This window comes from Leucoraja erinacea, chromosome 2, assembly GCF_028641065.1.
Source record: "Leucoraja erinacea ecotype New England chromosome 2, Leri_hhj_1, whole genome shotgun sequence".
Lineage (NCBI taxonomy): Eukaryota > Metazoa > Chordata > Chondrichthyes > Rajiformes > Rajidae > Leucoraja > Leucoraja erinaceus.
Window position 1 is genome coordinate 38120792 of NC_073378.1, and position 20492 is coordinate 38141283.

A 20492-nucleotide genomic window follows, 5' to 3' on the forward strand; every position below is an offset into this window, starting at 1 on the left:
TGATCTTGTGCTCTTCCGGTTTGCACGGTCTTTCTATTTGCGTAAAAACGGTACGCGATAGCGCTACGATTTTTCATCAGCTCACTCACCATTCTCTTGTGCTGCGAGTGCACCAAGTTTCATTTTGATTGGTAGTATGTTGTAAAATTTAGCAAGGTCTAAAAATCGTAAAAACCACCCATGCGTAGATCATTCTCCTCTCCTGCCCATCAGCGGGGATCGGATTGGTCGCTTCTCCTGACTCCTCCTTCCTTTTACTGGAGCTGAGGATGGCTGGTGGAGGTCTCCAATTGGACATGTTTGGAGGAGAGCGTCCAGAGCTTGCTGTGAGTCCCAAACGCACCGTCATCGTAACAGCCCCTTCCCTTCTGGTCCCCCTCGCTGGCTCCTGCCCCCCTCCCCCGTGATACCCCCCTTACCCCATGGCTCTCCCCCCCGTCCACACGCTGGCGCGGCCATAGCTGCTGGTGCTTCTGGGCCGATCCGAGGCCTGGCACTGAGGGCACCGATGGCTGTTGCTCCTCCAGGGCACGCAAGAAGGGAGAGGAGCGGCAACCTCGAGCTGGGGCAGAAATCGCTGTCAAAACATGGGGGCTGGCCGCGTGCGCACACACTCACGCAAGGCTTTGGCCATGGGCCCTGTGGATGGTAACATCGGGAGGTGACCTGGTTGGTGACCGACTCCGAACTCCAGCAGCAGCAGCTTCGTCTGCCTGAATCATAGGCTTGAATCGACCCGTTCGTGGGGCCTTTCATCGCCGGCTTAAAATCGGCTTAAAATCGACCGGCGGCGGGGGCTTCAACATTGGGAGCCTCGATGCTGCAGATTGATTTTAAACCGCGCTGGGCGATGATTGGCCCCGCAAACGGGCCGATTCAGCCCTTAGAAAGCTTCTGATACCTGCTTGAATCTTGCAAAAACTACAATGTGATAAATAACACAAACAAATAAAACTGAAGCAAATAAAGGCAAACAGAAGAACTAACCTTGGAGGGGGGAGAGAGAGAGATGGGAAAAACATACTGAATAACGACCGTGAATGAGGGACTTACCTGCAAGCCAGCCCGGAAACCCGTTCGACCGGAGCCCTTAATGACCTGACACATTTAAATCCGATAACCGTTTAAATCTTTCCTATCCACCAATACATCCAATTAGTTCAAATGTTAATTGTACCCGCATCAGACAGCTTTAAGAAATTCTCTGTGAATACCTTCAGTAATACTTGAAGGTCAAACACAATTGGTGACACATCTTGTTAATACAATGTTAATGGAGACATTTAACAAGCGCTTAACAGTGACACCCCCACTGCCTTGCGGAACGCGGAGACTTTAATAGGTTTTTTTTCACCGAATTTCAAAATCCGGATTACATAGAGCCATAGAAAATAGGCGCAGGAAGAGACCATTCGGCCCTTCCAGCCAGCACTGCCATTCATTGTGATCATGGCTGATCGTCCCCAATCAATAACCCGTGCCTGCATTCTCCCCATATCCCTTGATTCCACTAGCCCCTAGAGCTCTATCTAACTCTCTCTTAAATCCATCCAGTGATTTGGCCTCCACTGCCCTCTGTGGCAGGGAATTCCTCAAATTCACAACTCTCTGGGTGAAAAAGTTTTTTCTCACCCCAGTCTTAAATAGCCTCCCCTTTATTCTAAGACTGTGGCTCCTGGTTCTGGACTCGCCCAACATTGGGAACATTTTTCCTGCATCTAGCTTGTCCAGTCCTTTTATAATTTTATGTTTCTATAAGATCCCCCTCATCCTTCTAAACTCCAGTGAATACAAGCCTAGTCTTTTCAATTTTTCCTCATATGACAGTCCCGCCATCCCTGGGATCAATCTCGTGAACCTACGCTGCACTGCCTCAATCACAAGGATGTCCTTCCTCAAATTAGGAGACCAAAACTGTACACAATACTCCAGATGTGGTCTCACCAGAGCCCTATACAACTACAGAAGAACCTCTTTACTCCTATACTGAAATCCTCTTGTTATGAAGGCCAACATTCCATTAACTTTCTCCACTGCCTGCTGTACCTGTAAGCCAACTTTCAGTGACTGGTGTACAAGGACGCCCAGGTGTTGATGCACCTCCCCCTTACCTAACCTAACCCCATTGAGATAATAATCTGCCCCCTTGTTTTTGCCGCCAAAGTGAATAACCTCACATTTATCTATATTATACTGCATCTGCCACGCATCTGCCCACTCACTCAAACTGTCCAGGTCACCCTGCAACCTCCTAACATCCTCTTCACAGTTCACACTGCCACCCAGCTTTGTGTCATCTGCAAACATGCTGTTGTTGCTCCTAATTCCCTCTTCCAAATCATTAATATATATGGTAAACAGTTGCGGCCCCAACACCGAGCCTTGCGGCACTCCACTCGCCACTGCCTGCCATTCTGAAAAGGACCCATTCACTCCTATTCTTTGCTTCCTGTCTGTCAACCAATTTTCTATCCATGTCAACACCCTACCACCAATACCATGTGCTCTAATTTTAGTCACCAGCATCCCGTGCGAGACCATTACAAAACATGGGGGGGGGGTGGGGAAATTGTCCTCCACCTCTCAAAACATGGGAGGGACATGCCCCTGCCCCCCCCCCCCCGAGAATTTCCGCCCATGATTTTCCTCGAGATCCTAGGAGAGTGGGGGAGGAGAAAGGATAGAGGGAGAAATAGGGAGTAGGGTGGGGAGAGGATTTATGGAGGGAGGGAGGGAGTGACTGAGGGTAGGGGAAAGGGGAGGCGAGGGAGGGATTGGGGGAGGGTAGGAGGAGAGGGGAAAAAAGGGAGGAGGTGAGCAGGGAGAGTGGGAGGAGTAGGGGAGGGGGGAGATAGGGAGTGGGGAATAGAGAGAGAAGGGCAGTGGGCGAGGTGAGGAGGGTTAGGGGAGGTGAGGAGTGGGGGATAGAGATAGGAGGGGGTAGGGAGGGGAGAGGAGTTATGGAGGGAGGGAGGGAGTGACTGAAGGTAGGGGAAAGGAGAGGGAGAGATGAGGGAGGGATTTGGGGAGGAGAGGGGAAAGAAGAGTGAGGATTGAAGAGGAGGGGGAGAGAGTGCTGGGGATGAGGGGAAATGAGCTGCGCCTGTGCAGTTGGGAACTATTAGGTATGTTACAAAACCTACCTGAATCGTGGCTGAGCATCTGCCCCACCCCTTGTGTGTGATTTTGGCGCTGTTTAGAGGGGGCGGGTTTAAAACGCGATTTTTACTAGGCTGTTGCAATCGAAAATGTTCAGCCTAGTAAATCATTAACGGAAAATCGCTGAAAGACCCCGTCGCAAAAGGTATTATTAGTTTTTATGGCCTTGTAAAATAGTTAGAGTAATTTAAAAACCACTATCTCACTCCGCAACCTCTCACAGCCCCAGGGTTTTATAAAGCAAACAATTAAAGGTATGTACCTTATTTTTACATTAAATGGGGCATGTATATAACCCTGTAATTTAAGTTTTCTATAGCGAGTAGTTCATTTTGGGCTCTTTATATCCCGCAGTATTTTTCTGGGCATTTGGGGGCATAAATCTAGCGCAATGTGAACGTTCTAAACCAGAGCATTCCACATGAACCCACTAGAAAGCCGATTTAAATTGACTTTAATTTACAGCAATTGAACACTAAATTCCTTCCATTTGGCCTATAAATTGATGTAAATGAGATTTAAAAATCATGTTTTATTGTGAATTATTTGTGAATATTATTTGGACACTTGGGCTATTTAAAAATGTTCATCATTTATTAAGAAATGGATAGATGTTTAGATCTAGTAAATTGAAGTTTGAAATTAGCTACAATTGGGTAACTAACTAATTATATGCTTTAATTTCAGGTCATCCAAGTTAGATTATTTTATATTTGTTTCAGAATGGTGCAATCTATGATAACTGAAAATTTCATTCAGTTCTCTTAATTTTTAAGAAGGTTATGTGCTTTTGACTGTCCACGATCACAGCTTTTTTGTTATGTCCATAGAAAATCAATAGGGAACAAGATGCTAATTTCCGAGTATGAAAATGGCCATAACCTTTTTATTACTTGAGATATGAAAGTGAATTATGTGTCAAATTAAACTTATTGTTATGCTTTATCTGATGGGATAAATTGCAGACTTGATTTTTTAAATCTCAAAATTTTGTAACATTGCTAGAACTATGGGAGAATGTCGGGGGACCAAGCCTCCTGTGTGACAGGGACCCAATGGGTCCCACTTAGCCTAATTATAAATTAACAGTACTACAGAAAGTTGTGATATAATGAGTGATCCACACCTCTCTGCACACACATGCACACACACATAAGTGTGCACACACACACATAAGTGTGCACACACACACATACGCATGCACACATAAGCGTGCATACACACACACGGACACATACGCATGCACACACACACATGGACACGTACGCATGCACACACATATAAGCATGCACACACACATACGCATGCACACACACATACGCATGCACACACGTACATGGACACATACGCATGCACACATACGCATGCACACACACGTAGATGCAAACACACACAGACGCACACTCCCATGCATACACACGTAGACACAAACACACACACACATATATACACTGACATACAAATACACACACGCACATACACATATAGACACACATGCACAGTCTCAATAAAATCAACAGCTCTTTGGTAATAAATCTGTTTCTTTTATTGTAAACTGCAAGATTCCAAGGACATTTATTCAGCTATTACAAAGTGGCAAAGGACGATTACAATACCCAGATGTGCATTTCCCATAAAATATATATGCAACAAGGCAAAACTGGTCAAACATTTTCATATATATAACATATATAAAAAATGCTTTCTTGTAAATTCTTTTACACTGAAATAATACAACATTTGACATAATACTGGCAGTTTGGTATGTTTCACAAAAAAAAACACTCATGCAATAAAGGTGCCTTACTCAACAGAGAATCAAAGCCATGACCATATGTTTTAGTTTAATAGGGAATTAAATCTTTCCTTTTTAAGTGTGATCCATGTTAATGAACTACGATGTTACTGGCATCACAATGTAAGCTTTCTCTACTGAACGAAGTGTGCAGCTGGCTGGTCTATTCTGAGAGGGCAACTTTGATATATTAACAGACCTGGATCGATTTCGGGTGCCTTGAATCGCAAAACACTGATCATTTGTATGCTTTTGATGTGTAGATCAAAAAACATAATGATCCAAAGATAGAAGCAAAAATCTGGAGTAACTCAGCGGGACAGGAATTGGTGACGTTTCGGGTCGAGACGTCCGTCTGAAGAAGGATCTCAACCTAAAACGTCACCCATTCTTTCTCTCCAGAGATGCTGCCTGTCCCGCTGACTAACTCCAGCTTTCTGTGTCTATCTTCGGTTTAAACCAGCATCTGCAGTTCCTTCCTACACAAAATAATGATCCATCTCGCCTCCTCAATGCCACCCCCCTCCTTGTCACCCTGGCAACAGAGGGCAAAGGGCAATCTCAAGATGCTGCCAGAAACTAAGGCCATGGCAGGAAGGACGCATCAAAGAGTTGGTTCCCCCTCTCAGTGGAGACAAAATCATCGCCCTTTAATGACGCACAGACAGACTCATTAGGTAACAATATGGTTGAGCTAAACATTAGTAGAGGCTGGAGAGCAGCAGGAAGGTCGATAGGTAGCAAGAGGCAATAACAAAAGAGAGGCATTTCCAGGTGATGCTGATTCCAGTTTATACTCATAACTGTGTCCCCGTGTTTAGTTACAGTCGTAAACAAAGTCGTAGTTACTCGGTTCCTTGGGGATGGGCGGCGGGGCCTCTGGAATTTGGATATTTTCCAGGTCGAGGAGGCGGAGCTTCATCTCCATGCTGAGGAGCGTGTCGAGGTCATTCTTGGTCAGTTCGCTCATCATCTCCTTCCCGAGCAAAGCATTCAGCCCATCGGTCCACACGCAATACTGGAAGAGAGAGAGAGAGAGAGAGAAAAGGACAGGCGGCAATGAGAACACTGGTCAACCTTGCACAGGGTAAACGGCACAAGAACAGGGTGTGCCCACCCCAGCAGTTAGTTCAGTTTATTGTTCAGTTTAGTTTGTTCTCACATGTACTGATGTCCAGTGAAAAATCTTCTGTTGCGTGCTAACCAGACAGCAGAAAGGCAAATCATGATCACAATAGTGTGATTTACAGTGCATTATAAGGGAATAATATTTAGTACAAGGTAAAGCCAGCAAAGTCCGACCAAGGATAGTCCAAGGGTCACCAATAAGATGGATAGTAGCTCAGCACTGCTCTCTGGTTGTGGTAGGATGATTAATTTGCCTCGTATACACCGTTCAAGCTTCCTCTGATCTGAAGAAGTGGCTCGACAAAATACGGCACCTATTCCTTTTCTCCTGAGATGCTGCCTGAACCACTCAGTTACTCCATCTTTTTGTGTCAGTCTTCCTCTGGTCTGTCAGCTAAATTCTCTGTTCCCTTCTCTCTCGTGTGCTTTTCCAGGCTCCATTGAAATGTAAATGTACTCATTTAAACCGGCATGGCTGTAGAGTTGCTGCCTTACAGCGAATGCAGCGCCGGAGACTCCGGTTCGATCCCGACTACGGGTGGTGTCTGCACGGAGTTTGTACGTTCCCCCCGTGACCTGCGTGAACTTTGGTTTCTTTTCTCCGAGAACTTTGGTTTCCTCCCGCACTCCAAAGACGTACAGGTTTGTAGGTTAATAGGTTTGGTAAATGTAAAAATTGTCCCTAGTGGGATAGTGTTAATATGTAGTAGGTATGTTACAAAACGTACCTGAATCGTGGCTGAGAATCTGCCCCACCCCGTGTTTCTGATTTTGCCGCTGTTTAGAGGGGGCGGGTTTAAAACGCGATTTTTACTAGGCTGTTGCAATCGAAAGTGTTCAGCCTAGTAAATCATTAACGGAAAATCGCTGAAAGACCCCGTCACAAAAGGTATTATTAGTTTTTATGGCCTTGTATAATAGTTATAGTAGTTTAAAAATCACTCTCTCAACCCGCAACCTCTCGCAGCCCCAGGGTTTTATAAAGCAAACAATTAAAGGTATGTACCTTATTTTTACATTAAAAGGGGCTTCTTAAGAACCCTGTATATAAAGTTTTCTATAGCGAGTAGCTCATTTTGGGCTCTTTATATCCCGCAGTATTTTTCTGGGCATTTGAGGGCACAAATCCAGCGCAATGTGAACGTTCTAAACCAGCGCGTTCACAGGATCCCACTAGAAAGCTGATTTAAATTGACTTTAATTTACAGCAATTGAACACTAAATTCCTTCCATTTGGCCTATAAATTGATGTAAATGAGATTTAAAAATCATGTTTTATTGTGAATTATTTGTGAATATTATTTGGACACTTAGGCTATTTAAAAATGTTAATCATTTATTAAGAAATGGATAGATGTTTAGATCTAGTAATTGAAGTTTGAAATTAGCTGCAATTGGGTAACTAACTAATTATATGCTTTAATTTCAGGTCATCCAAGTAAGATTATTTTACATTTGTTTCAGAATACTTCAATCTATGATAACTGAAAATTTCATTCAGTTCTCTTAATTTTTAAGAAGGTTATGGGCTTTTGACTGTCCATGATCACAGCTTTTTTGTTATGTCCATAGAAAATCAATAGGGAACAAGATGCTAATTTCCAAGTATGAAAATGGCCATAACTTTTTTATTACTTGAGATATGAAAGTGAATTAGGTGTCAAATTAAACTTATTATTATGCTTTATCTGATGGGATAAACTGCAGACTTGATTTTTTAAATCTCAAAATTTTGTAACATTGCTATATGTAGGGATCGCTGGTCGGCGAGGAACTGGTGGGCCGAAGGGCCTGTTTCCGCATTGTATCTCTAAACTAAAACTAAACTAAATTTCCCATCCTGCTCTCAATTAACTGGTTAGCACGCAACAAAAGCTTTTCACTGTACCCTGGTATGCATGATAATAAACTAAACTAAATTCACTATCTCTGACACCTCTCTCTCCTTTCTTGATCTCCCTGGTTCTATCTCAGGGGACATACTAATGACTGCATTTACTATAAACCCACAAAGTCCCAGTTCTGGACTGCACCTCCCCCCACCCCCCATCTTGCAAACATGCCATCCACAGAGATGCTGCCTGTCCTGCAGTTCCCCCAGCACTTTTTATGTTTTCTTTTGCGAATCAGGCGTCTTCAGTTCCTTCTTTCTCTATTTATCCACTTCTACCTCTCCCTGCAGGAAATAGTTCCACGTTCTCATCGTCATTTGGGTAAAGAGGCGGCTTCTGCAAGCCCTATTATGGGTGACTATCGTACATTGATGGCTTCTAGTTACACTCCTCCCCTGTAGAAACCTATGGCAATCAATGCCGTACACAATACTCCCAGTGTGGTCTAACCAAGATATATTTTCAATATAACTTCTCTACTGTGCAAATCTATCCCTCCAGAAATAAATCATAGTGTTTATTCATTTCTTTGTGGTCCCGTTCAACTTTGGCATAACTTTTCATGTAGATACAAGGAACTGCAGAAAAAATCTTACAGAACTTACAAAAAAGGACACAAAGTGCTGGAGTAACTCAGCGGCTCAGGCAGTATCTCTGGAGAAAGTGGATAGGTGACCTTTAGGGTCAGAACCTTTCTTCAGACGTCGGAAGGGGCCGAATCGAGACGTCACCTATCCATGTTCTACAGAAATGCTACACAAGTTTACATGAGTGGTGGGTGTATTTGTGCCCCAGTATTTTCTGCGCCTTTTCACCGCCTAGACTTGTATCTCCCAAGTAATAAAATGACCTCGTCATTCTTCCAACATGTTCTGCCTCACATTTGACATTGCTGAACATGCCTCACCTATCCATGTTCTCCAGCGATGCTGCCTGAGTTACTCCAGCACTTTGTGTCCTTTTATGTATTAACCAGCATCTGCAGTTCTTTGCTTTTATATTGCTGGCAATTTGTTAATTCTGTAAGTTTACTAATGCATTCACATTATTTGTTGAAGTCCTTCTCAGTATTGTCTCCACAATATGGCTTTATCTGCATATTTAAAAATTACATTCATGCTTCCAAAATCTAAACTGTTAATGTGAATTAAGAACAGCCCGTGGTTCAGACACCGATCTTTGTGTAGCCCCTCCGATAACTGTGAAGAATTGTCCTTTAAGGACTTGTTGCTTTCGGTCTTAAAGCAAGTGAGCTATCCACTCTCCTAATGTCCCTTGATTCTGCTTTGTTCATTAGCAGGTACCTTATTGGTGCCTCATGACAACCCAGATGAATTACATTCACTATATTATCCTCACTGCCACCCTGCAAAAAGTTCAATAAAAATATAAGCAAGCAACAATTGAAATATATTGATCATTCTTTCTTAGTTATTCTTCCATTTTCTCCTTTGGTAGCAAATTCCAATATTTTTCATAATATCAATATTACACTGACAGGGTGTGTTGTTATCTTCGTCTAATTCCATCTTCTTAAACATAGATACAATGTTAGCAATCCATTAGTGTCTGGCATCAAATCATTTTCCAGTAGATTATTCCATTCATCTCGTAATGACTCAGCTCTCTCTTTGTTAGGCTCTTTTAAAATGCAGAACTTTACACTATCCACTCAGGATATTTATCCATGTTGAGCTTGATAAGCTTATGTAATCTATGGTCTCTTACTATTTAAATTTATTTTTCTTATAATTCATCTAATTGTTCAATCTCATGCCATCTGTTTTATCTTCCTGGTAAATATCCAAATGATATTAGAAGTAGGGAGAGGTTGGAAGGAACTGCAGATGCTCGTTTGTACCGAAGATAGACACAAGTGCTGGAGTAACTCAACGGGTCAGGCAGCATCTGAAGAAATGTTGCAACCCAAAATGTCACCCATCTTTTTTCTCCAGGTGCTTTAAGTCACCTTTAAGTTAAGTTTTCACCTTAAGTTAAAGGTGACTTAGAGCACCTTTAAACCAGCAGGTGCTGCCCGACCCGCTGAGTTACTCCAGCACTTTGTGTCTATATTTGGACAGACTAGGATTGCTTTCTTTGGACTTTCAGAGGTTGAAGGGGGATCAAATATAAGTAAATTAAATTATGAAGGGCGTGGATAGGGTACGTCAGGACCTTTTTTACCAGGGTGGAAATGTCAAAGATTAGAGGGCATAGCTTTAAGATGAAAAGGGGCAAAGTCTAAAGAAGGTATGTGGGGCAAGTGTCTTTTACACAGTGAGTGGTGGGTGCCTGGTTTTAGCTGCCAGGGGTGGAGCTGGAGGCAGGTACAATAGTGACATTTAAAGCACATGATTATGTAGGTAATGGGGGATACGAATCATGTACTCTGATACTTTCCTCCCGATGGTAGATGTGCAATGAGAGTGTGCCTAGGGTGGTGCGGGTCTTTGTTGATATTGGTTGCCTTTATGATGCAGCACCTCCAATGGATCCCAGCAATGGCGGGAGGTCAGCATACGTGATGGTCTGGGCAGTGTCCACCACTCTCTGAAAACTCTTTAGTTCCTGGACATTCGAATTGCTGAACCAGGACGTTCGAATTGCTGAACAGGGAATAGAGGGATATAGATCATGTGCCGGCAGATGAGATTAGTTTGTCTTGGAATTAAGTTAGGAACAGGCATTGTGGGCTGATGGGCCTGAACCTATGCTCTACTTTACTAAGTTCTATGTTCTATGAAATAATAAACTGATATTTTGGTCTTGGCATTTATTTTTGTTCCTGAATGGCTCATTCCCATCTAGACTTTATAATTGATGTGTGTGAAAAGATTTGTTCCCTTGCAATATCATTTCATTGTTCTTTTTACTATGTAATTATTATTTTTGTTTTATTTCTTAGAATGTTTTGTACTCTCTTATTCATGGTTCTCTCTGTGTCGTTATACAGATGCACAACCTTTTATCCTGTGTTCCGGAAACCGAAAAACTCCGAAAACCGGCCATTTTTACCAGGATGTTGTCTGCACACCAAAGCTTGCGTTTGGCGCCAAACTTGACCCGAAACGACCCACGGTCCACCCAGGTCTGTACTACTGTAGCGGCTGCCTCCTCCCCGGACACCGGGGAGACACTTAAACATCTGTAAATCATTGCTTAAATGTTAGTCAGTTATTTTGGAGGGCTTTTATGTGAAGGGGGAAACTTTAATTCTTAGTCCCCTACCTAGTCGGAGAGGTGGGGAGCGGTCAATGCCTTACCGGGTCGCCGTGCAGTAAGCCCGCAGCGCTGTGGCCGCCAACTCCCAGCTGGGGCTGCGGGTGTCCGGCCGCGGCAATTCTACCCCTGGCTGCGCAGCGCTCCAAATCCAGCGCGGCCCACGGCCGGACGCCCGCAGCCCCAGCTCCGTGATGTTGTGTGTCGGTGGCCACAGCGCTCCGGAGCTTACCGCATGGCGACCCTGTAAGGCATTGCCCGCTCCCCGCTGGTATCCCAGCGCTGCAACGCCTCCGACTCCCAACATCGCGGAGCTGGGGCTGCGGGCGTCCGGCCGCGGGCCGCGCTGGATTTGGAGCGCCGCGCAGCCAGGAGTAGAGTTGCCGGGGTCGGAGCTCCAATCGGCGCCACCCGCAGTCGGACGCCCGCAGCCCCCAGCTGGGAGTTGGCGGCCACAGCGCTGCGGAGCTTACTGCACGGCGACCCGGTAAGGCATTGCCCGCTCCCCGCCTCTCCGACCAGGTAGGGGACTAAGAATTAAAGTTTCTCCCTTCACCCCCCCCCCCCCCCACATAAAATCCCTCCAAACTAACTGACTAACAATTATGCAATGATTTACAATGATTCCCCGGTCTCCGGGGAGGAGGCAGCCGCTCCAGACTTTTCAAGCCGCCCGCGCTACCTACCTAATCTACGCTAAAAATCTTCCATTCGGAAATCCGAAAATGTCCGAAATCCGACAAGTGTCTGGTCCCAAGGCTTTCGGATAAAAGGTTGTGCACCTGTACTCCAAATCTGTCAATAACGTCATGATAAAGATTTTTACTGCTTTTTCTACAATATCTTCAACCTTCTGCAACTTTAATCGAACCCAGTTTCCAACCATCAGGCAACATTTTACCGTGATTGAAATCGGACTACCAATACAAATTTGACCTGGTTGGTGATTATTTTGTTTTATTAAAAATGTACAATATGCCCATGGTAAAAGACTCTGCAAGTTGATATTTGCTTACAATGCAGATCAATTTAATGGATCTCAGACACACCTGTCTGCATTTGGCCCATATCCCTCCAAACCTTTCCTATCCATGAACCCATTCAAATGTTGGTATAGTACCTGCCTCAACTACCTCCTCTGGCAGCTCGTTCCAAATACTCACCACCCACTATGTGAAACGCTGCCTCTTGTGTTCCTGCTCAATCTTTCCCCTCTCACCTAAAACCTGTGTCATCTGGTTCTTGATTCTCCTATCCTGGGTAAAAAAACTGTATATTCCACCTATTTATTCCTCTCATGATCGTATACACCTCTATAAGATCTATATTTTAAACGCCTCTTATACTCCTCTATAAGATCACCCCTCAGCCTCCTTCGCTCCAAGGAATAAATTCCTAGCCTGCTTAACTTCTCCCTATTGCTCAGGCCCACAAGTCTTGGCAACATCCTTGTCAATGTATGGCCTATGCTCTACTGGAACCTATTTCAACTCATCTGCATTGCGGAAGTTAAATCTATCGTCCAAATGTCAGTAAGGTTCTCAAAATTAAACATAATTTGATGCTCAACACCCTACGGCACATTTCCCGTTTGTGTTATTAAAAATATCCTCCTTTAAATAGCGAGTGCCAATGACATCTTTCTGGGCACTAGGATGCTGACATTGCGATGGAAATGAATTAGCACTTGGCAAGGGACTGCGTGAGATTACTGACACATTCTGGGTGTGTGGTGGAATCCACAGAGGCAGCTTGCCTGTCCAGCACTGCAGACCTCAGCATCGTGTTTATGTCATCATTTCTCCTCACTAAAGACCACATTTTATCACAAAGATAAATATTGGGAGACATTGAGAAAAGGATATCAGAACTCCCCGCACCACATTTCAGATGTTCTTTTAACTAAAGCTGGTGATGTAAAATTGTTCATCACATTTCTTTACAAGAACAGGATGGCTGAGTAATTACCCTGATTTACTTGCTGGGCAAACACTGTCGCAGATTCTATTTTTAATATTTGTATACAAAGTGAGGATGTTACTGGCAATGGCAGCTGAAGTGAGGCGGTGGACAGGGGTGAATCATACCGGCTGCTCCTGATTCCTCGTGCAATCTACTGACCCTTCCTGGGGAGAAGGCAGGAACGGGGTACTGATTGGGGATGATCAGCCATGATCACATTGAATGGCGGTGCTGGCTCGAAGGGCCGAATGGCCTACTCCTGCACCTATTGTCTAGTCAGGATTACTGAGTCAAACGCGGTGGCATGAGGCAAGCACGGTGGAGCAGCGGTAGAGTTGCTACCTTACAGCACCAGAGACCCGGGTTTGATCCTGACTACGGGCGCTGTCTGTACGGAGTTTGTACGTTCTCCCCCGTGACCTGTGTGGGTTTTCTCCGGGAGCTCCGGTTTCCTCCCACTTTCCAAAGTCGTACAGGTTTGTTGGTTTAAAATTAGCCTTGGTAAATTGCAAAATGCCCCTAGTGTGTGTAGGATAGTTTTAGTTTGCGTGTATCCCTGGTCGACGCGGACTCAGTGGGCTGAAGGGCCTGTTTCCGTGCTCTATCTCTAAACTGAAGTAAACTCAGGTGCTCAGACAAAGGCACCGCCAAAGAATGACCACAGCGTGCCTTGGTGATTAGATGAACTTTGCCAAGAGGAGTCGGTGGGAGCAAGCTCCCGAGATGCATAATCCACAGCTTGAATCACAGCAACCTGAGTGTCTTCCAAGCAGTCGTAACATATGTCAAACTGTGATCTACCCCACAGGCAAAATGATGCACTGACAAAGGTTGACAAGAGAGGAGACACACAAGAAGGCTGGCTATGGTAGACTTTAATTGGAGCAATAAAAGGAAACTTTATTACATTTCCTCATTTAGAAATCTGAACCCCCCCCCTTGCCACCTTTGATATTTCAGACAGAAAAGGATAAGGAAGCAGTGACACAGATATTAAAATCATAATTTATCATCCAGACTAGCACTGTCATTTTAACAAAAAGCCAAACTGCAAATGCTGGATTGGATTTTACAATTTACCTGCCATGTTGAATTATATTTGCTTTAGACAATGTTTTATTATGAATGTTTAATGTTTTATGTGCCATTCCTAACTGTCACTGTATGCCATGTTGTCACTTGCGGGCAGAGCACCAAGGCAAAGTCCTTGTATGTGAATACTTGGCTAATAAACTTATTCATTCACAGTGTTATACACAAGAGCTCCGGCAATTTCTAATTTTACTTTCATTTTATCTGTTCATTAATTCATTGTCTTCCAACCCTACAGTAGGGAAGAGTAAGACAAAATGCCTGACCTGTTATGCACGACTGTGAGAGTAGGAAACAGTTAATGAAACTTGTGTTGTTTCTGCATTTATAAATAATAATAAGGGAAAATACCAAACACACCAGCTAATACTTCATTACACCTGTGGGAAGACACACGGGTTCCTCGTTCAAAAATACTTGTGATTTTTTTCATGGTGAGCCACTGATCAAGATACTGACGGATAATTGCAGGTTCCCATGTCAAGAAATAAAATTGTTAAGAAGGCGGATTAAAAATAACATTAATGGAGGGGTGGAATCACACTTACCTCATGCTTGTCAGGGGCGATGAAATTCAATGAGTCATCCGGGTCATATAGGATAGAGAAGGCAAGTTCCAACACCTCCTGTGGAGAACAGAGCCACATGAATCAGTCAAACAGAAGCGGCATCCTGCTGTGCTAAGAATAAGGGGTAGGCCATTTAGGACTTTTTCACCCAGAGAGTTGTGAATCTGCGGAATTCTCTGCCACAGAAGGCAGTGGAGGCCAATTCACTTGATGTTTTCAAGAGAGAGTTAGATTTAGCTCTTAGGGCTAAAGGAATCAAGGGGATATGGAGAGAAGGCAGGAACGGGGTACTGATTTTAGATAATCAGCCATGATCATATTGAATGGCGGTGCTGGCTCGATGGGCCGAATGGCCTGCTCCTGTACTTATTTTTCTATGTTTCTAGGTCAGGTCACATCCAAATCTCACACACTTTGTTTTGAGGATCACCTTCATCAATAATAATCACATTTAAAAAGGGTCTCCAAAGTAGGAAAATGCTGCACAATGGTTCATTAGAACCTTAACTAACGCAATCTGCAGCCAATTCTCGTGGAGGAGATGAAAACAAAGGAACTGGTCAAGAATATAGCTTTAAGGAGAGTCTTAGAGTGTTTTATTGTCATAAGTTCCAGGCAGAACCATTGAATTCTTACTTGCAGCAGCACAAGAGAATTACAGAGCATGGAGGTTAATTATCACCATCAATTAAAATCAAACGTGAACGAGGGATCAGAACAGGTGCGGCGGGAGGGGTAGGACATGGAGAAATTCAAGATCACAGACTAGAATTGTACATAGTGGACTGCGACACATATAGACCAGTGGATACAGGGGGTGATGAGCAAAATGGGCTGGTTATGATGTTTGAGGAAACTGAATATCACCTCAGGAGGCAAGGTGAAAGGCTAACATTAATGACAGTCTCCAGTTAGGATTAAGAGGTGATTAGGATTAAGATATGGATGAAAGTTTCAATGAAAGAAAAGCTGAAACAGCATGGGGGAAGATGTGAGCAGACTTAGAGGGCTATCAGGAAGGGAATCAAATGCCAGCCTTACTAAAGGCTTGGACAGACACTCCCTGACGTACGTAGGTGACCTACGTAAACTCACTGTTACATAAACAATTCTACACTCGGTCCCTAGTGTTTAGTTTAGTTTAGCGATACAGCACAGAAACAGGCTCTTTGGCCCATTGAGTCTGCGCCGACCAGCAATCCCTGCACGCTAATACTATCCGACACAAACTGGGGACAATTTACAATTAATCCAAGCCAATTGACCTATAAACCTGTCATGGGGTCAATGTACAAAGTCTGTACAGACTGCATCTATAGTTAGTATCGAACCCGGGTCTCTGAAGCTGTAAGTGTCAGGTCATTGAATTGAAAAAGACAGCATGCTAGGAATTATGAAGCACCCATTATATATAATTTTTAATCATATTGCCAAAAACAGAATCCAGACCTGGACTTATGAATGGGATTATATTAATATAAAATTACATTTTTCTTGGGGGATTCAGGATAGGCAAGGAGATGAAATGCCACTCCACAATTCCAAAATTAGACTCCTGACTGGAGACATCAATCAGCACCAATTACAACCTCATTTTAGTAAGTTGTTAAATCTGTTACATGTCAATCAACAAGGTTTTATACTTTCAACAATTTTCATGATTAGAATAATGTGTGAATGTTGAAGTTCATGTCAAATTGCTGATTCTGTCTTGAGTTGATGTCATGAATATTTACTCTCTCATTATCATAAGAGTCATAGAGGGTGATACAGTGTGGAAACAGGCCCTTTGGCCCAACTTGCCCACACCGGCCAACATGTCCCAGCTACGCTAGTCCCACCTGCCCGCATTTGGTCCATATCCCTCCAAACTTATCCTATCCATATACCCGTCTAACTGCTTCTTAAACGTTGGGATAGTCCCAGCCTCAACTACCTCCTCTGGAAGCTTGTTCCATACACCCACCACCCTTTGTGCGAAAAAGTGACCCCTCAAATTCCTATTAAATATTTTCCCCTTCACCTTAAACCTATGTCCTCTGGTCCTACTCTGGACAAGAAACTCTGTGCATCTATCCGATCGGTTCCTCTCATGATTTCATACACCTCCATAAAATCGCCCCTCATAGTTAATGTGGTTTTGTGCGTGGGAGGTCATGTCTCACAAATTTGATTGTGTTATTTGACCCCCTTAAACCTACAAATATATATTTAATTTCCATTTGAAAGTTACTAATGAATCATCTTTTTTGCTTCAGAGTGAACATTTTAGATCATGTTTTTTTTAATTTGCGCACCTTCTGTGAACACGTTTAAGAAAGAACTGCAGATTCGAAGGCAGACAAGAATGCTGGAGAAACTCAGCGGGTGAGACATGCAAGGTTTCTCCAGCATTTTTATCTACCTTCTGTGAACACGTGATTTGATGCCTGCCATCCAGGGCGGGATCCATATGTACACGTGATAGATGTGACCCACCATCCCTCACAGACACGTGTCCCGGCCCCTATGCAGACCAAGGTGGCCTTAAACCAATGTCCTCTGGTCCTCGATTCACCTGCTCAAGGTTCTATAGTTGTCAATGTCATTAGGTTCCAATTCTGTCTCTGTAAATTGCCTGGAGTGTCGGGAGGGGAAGCCAATGTGGATGACATGGAACCATGGGGCGGTACGGAGGAGAAGCGGTAGAGTTGCTGCCTTAGAGCGCCAGAAACCCGGGTTCAATCCTGACTACGGGTGCTATCTGTACGGAGTTTGTACATTCTCCCCGTGACCTCGTGGGTTTTCCCCGGGTGCTCCGGTTTCCTTCCACACTCCAAAGACAAGCAGGTTCGTAGTTTAATTTGGCTTTGCTGGTCGGCACAGACTTGGTGGGCTGAAGGGCCTGTTTCTGCGCTGTTTCTCTAGAACTAAAAATTAAAATATCACCTTTATGTTGATTATTGAGCTAAAACCTGGTTCATGCTCTGAGCTTTGCATAGTTTAAGAATAAGGGGTAGGCCATTTAGGACTGAGATGAGGAAAAACGTTTTCACCCAGAGAGTTGTGAATCTGTGGAATTATCTGCCACAGGAGGCAGTGGAGGCCAATTCACTGGATGTTTTCAAGTGAGAATTAGATTCAGCTCTTAAGGCTAACAGAATCAAGGGACATTCTTGCCATAGAGGGAGTACAGAGAAGGTTCACCAGACTGATTCCTGGGATGTCAGGACTTTCATATGAAGAAAGACTGTATAGACTCGGTTTGTACTCGCTAGAATTTAGAAGATTGAGGCGGGATCTTATAGAAAATTCTGAAGGGGTTGGACAGGCTAGATGCAGGAAGATTTTTCCTGATGTTGGGGAAGTCCAGAACAAGGGGTCACAGTTTAAGGATAAGGGGGAAATCATTTAGGACTGAGATGAGGAAAACATTTTTCACACAGAGTGGTGAATCTCTGGAATTCTCTGCCACAGAAGGTAGTTGAGGCCAGTTCATTGGCTATATTTAAGAAGGAGTTAGATGTGGCCCTTGTGGATAAAGGGATCAGGGGGTATGGAGAGAAGGCAGGTACAGGTTACTGAGTTGGATGATCAGCCATGATCATATTGAATGGCGGTGCAGGCTCGAAGGGCCGAATGGCCTATTCCTGCACCTATTTTCTATGTTTCTATGATATGTGGAGAAAGCAGGAATGGGGGTATTGATTTTGGATGATCAGCCATGATTATAGTGCATGGCGGTGCTGTCTTGAAGGGCCAAATGGCCTACTCCTGCACCTATTTTCTATGTTTCTATGTCTATCTCAAAGTTTGCCAGAACTCAATAGATTGTACTCTGTTCCAGTTAGTTTCGCTGAACCCATCACCAAACTAACCCCACCTCTGGCCTCACCATTGAACAATGATTCATGTTCACATTTCTGATTCTCCCTGCCGTTTTGCCCACTACAAACAAACAAACAAACCCAGTTCCTCAAGCCTGCCACATGTTCATAATGCCTGGAGCATCGTGACAACACAGCTTCCACCACCCACTCACCTTTGGCAGAAACAAAAGCTCATGGCACATCACCAAGAAAACAAATTCTGCAAGTGCGGTGACTGAAATCAGTCCAGGGCTTCACATGAACCAAATGACTCAACCCACCCCTGCAGCCATTTAAAGTCTGGAATTTGCTATATTGTAAAGGTGTGAAGGCAAGATCATTGAGGCACTTAAAAGAGGAAGTAGCTAAACTTTTTGCTCGATCAAGGAATTGAGGGCTCTGAGGAATGGGCACAAAAGAGATGAGGCCAGGGGTAGACTATCATGTTCGTAAGTGATAGGAGCAGAATTAGGCCATTAGGCCCATCAACTCTACTACGGCGTATCTAATGGCTGATCTATCTTTCCCTCTTAACCTCATTCTCCTGCCTTCTCCCCATAACCCCTGACTCCGCTATTTTTAAGCCCTATCTAGCTCTCTCTTGAAAGCATCCACTCGTAACTCTCGTAAAAAGTGTTTCCTCATCTCCGTTCTAAATGGCTTACTCCTTATTCTTAAACTGTGGCCCATGGTTCTGGACTCCCCCAACATCGGGAACATGTTTCCTGCCTCTAGCGTGTCCAAACCTTTAACAATCTTATATGTTTCAATGAGATCCCCTCTCATACTTCTAAACTCCAGAGTGTACAAGCCCAGCTGTCCATTCTCTCAGCATATGACAGTCCCGCCATCCCGGGAATTAACCTTGTAAAACTACGCTGCCCTCCCTCAATAGCAAGAATGGCCTTCCTCAAATTAGGGGACCAAAACTGCACACAATACTCCAGGTGTGGTCTCACTAGGGCTCTGCACAACTGCAGAAGGACCTCTTTGCTCCTATATTCGATTCCTTTTGTTCTAAAGGCCAACAATCCATTCGCTTTCTTCACTGCCTGCTGTACCTGCATGCTTACTTTCATAGACTGATGTACAAGGACCCCCAGATCCCGTTGTACTTCCCCTTTTCCCAACTTGATGCCATTTAGATAGTAATCTGCCTTCCTGTTTTTGCTACCAAAGTGGATAACCTCACATTTATCCGCATTAAACTTAATGTGCCTTGCATCTGCCCACTCCCCCAACCTGTCCAAGTCACCCTGCATTCTTATAGCATCCTCTTCACAGTTCACACTGCCACCCAGCTTTGTGTCATCCGCAAATTTGAGTTCTCCCTGTCCGTCTGCTCCTGGGCCTGGCCAAGATCCAGGCAGTGGGTCGTCGACGGCCACACCGGGGTCGGCTGCCTGCCCCTTTTCCGGGCCTACGTCCCTGCCCGCGTAGGAGAGGGAACACGTCGTGTCCACGGGGACTTTGGAGACCTTCCGTGAACGTTGGTCGAGTGTCATATTGATAATGTTGATGGTATTTTAATTTGATAACTGTTTGTTTGGAAACTGCCAATACAGAGGCAGTTTTTGATCGTGTTACATCTTTGTATTTTCGTTCTGTCCTGAATAAAAGTATTTGTATTTTAAAAAAAAGTTCAAAGTCTTATCTTGGTCATGTAGGCCCGTTGCCCTGGCGATGGCACAGGGTTGGACACACCGTGGACAATTTACAGAGGCCAATTCACCATTCAACATACACATCTTTGGGATGTGAGAGGAACTGCACGCAGTCACAGAACGTGCAAACTCCACAGAGACTGCACCTGAGGTCAGGATCGAAC

General features: G+C 44.2%; 1 protein-coding gene across 3 annotated transcripts in view; it reads right to left on the minus strand.

The window, feature by feature from the left end:
- Nucleotides 1-4682: 4682 nt before the first annotated feature.
- Nucleotides 4683-20492, minus strand: part of elmo1 (engulfment and cell motility 1 (ced-12 homolog, C. elegans)) — a 293797-nt gene continuing 277987 nt past the window's right edge. For all 3 annotated transcript variants that reach the window (XM_055655086.1, XM_055655094.1, XM_055655105.1), the window contains 2 exons: nucleotides 14796-14873; nucleotides 4683-5972 (listed from right to left, as the gene is read on the minus strand). In XM_055655086.1, the coding sequence (XP_055511061.1) occupies nucleotides 5772-5972; nucleotides 14796-14873 (279 nt within the window). In that variant the 3' untranslated portion in view covers nucleotides 4683-5771. The remainder of the gene's footprint in view (nucleotides 5973-14795; nucleotides 14874-20492) is intronic.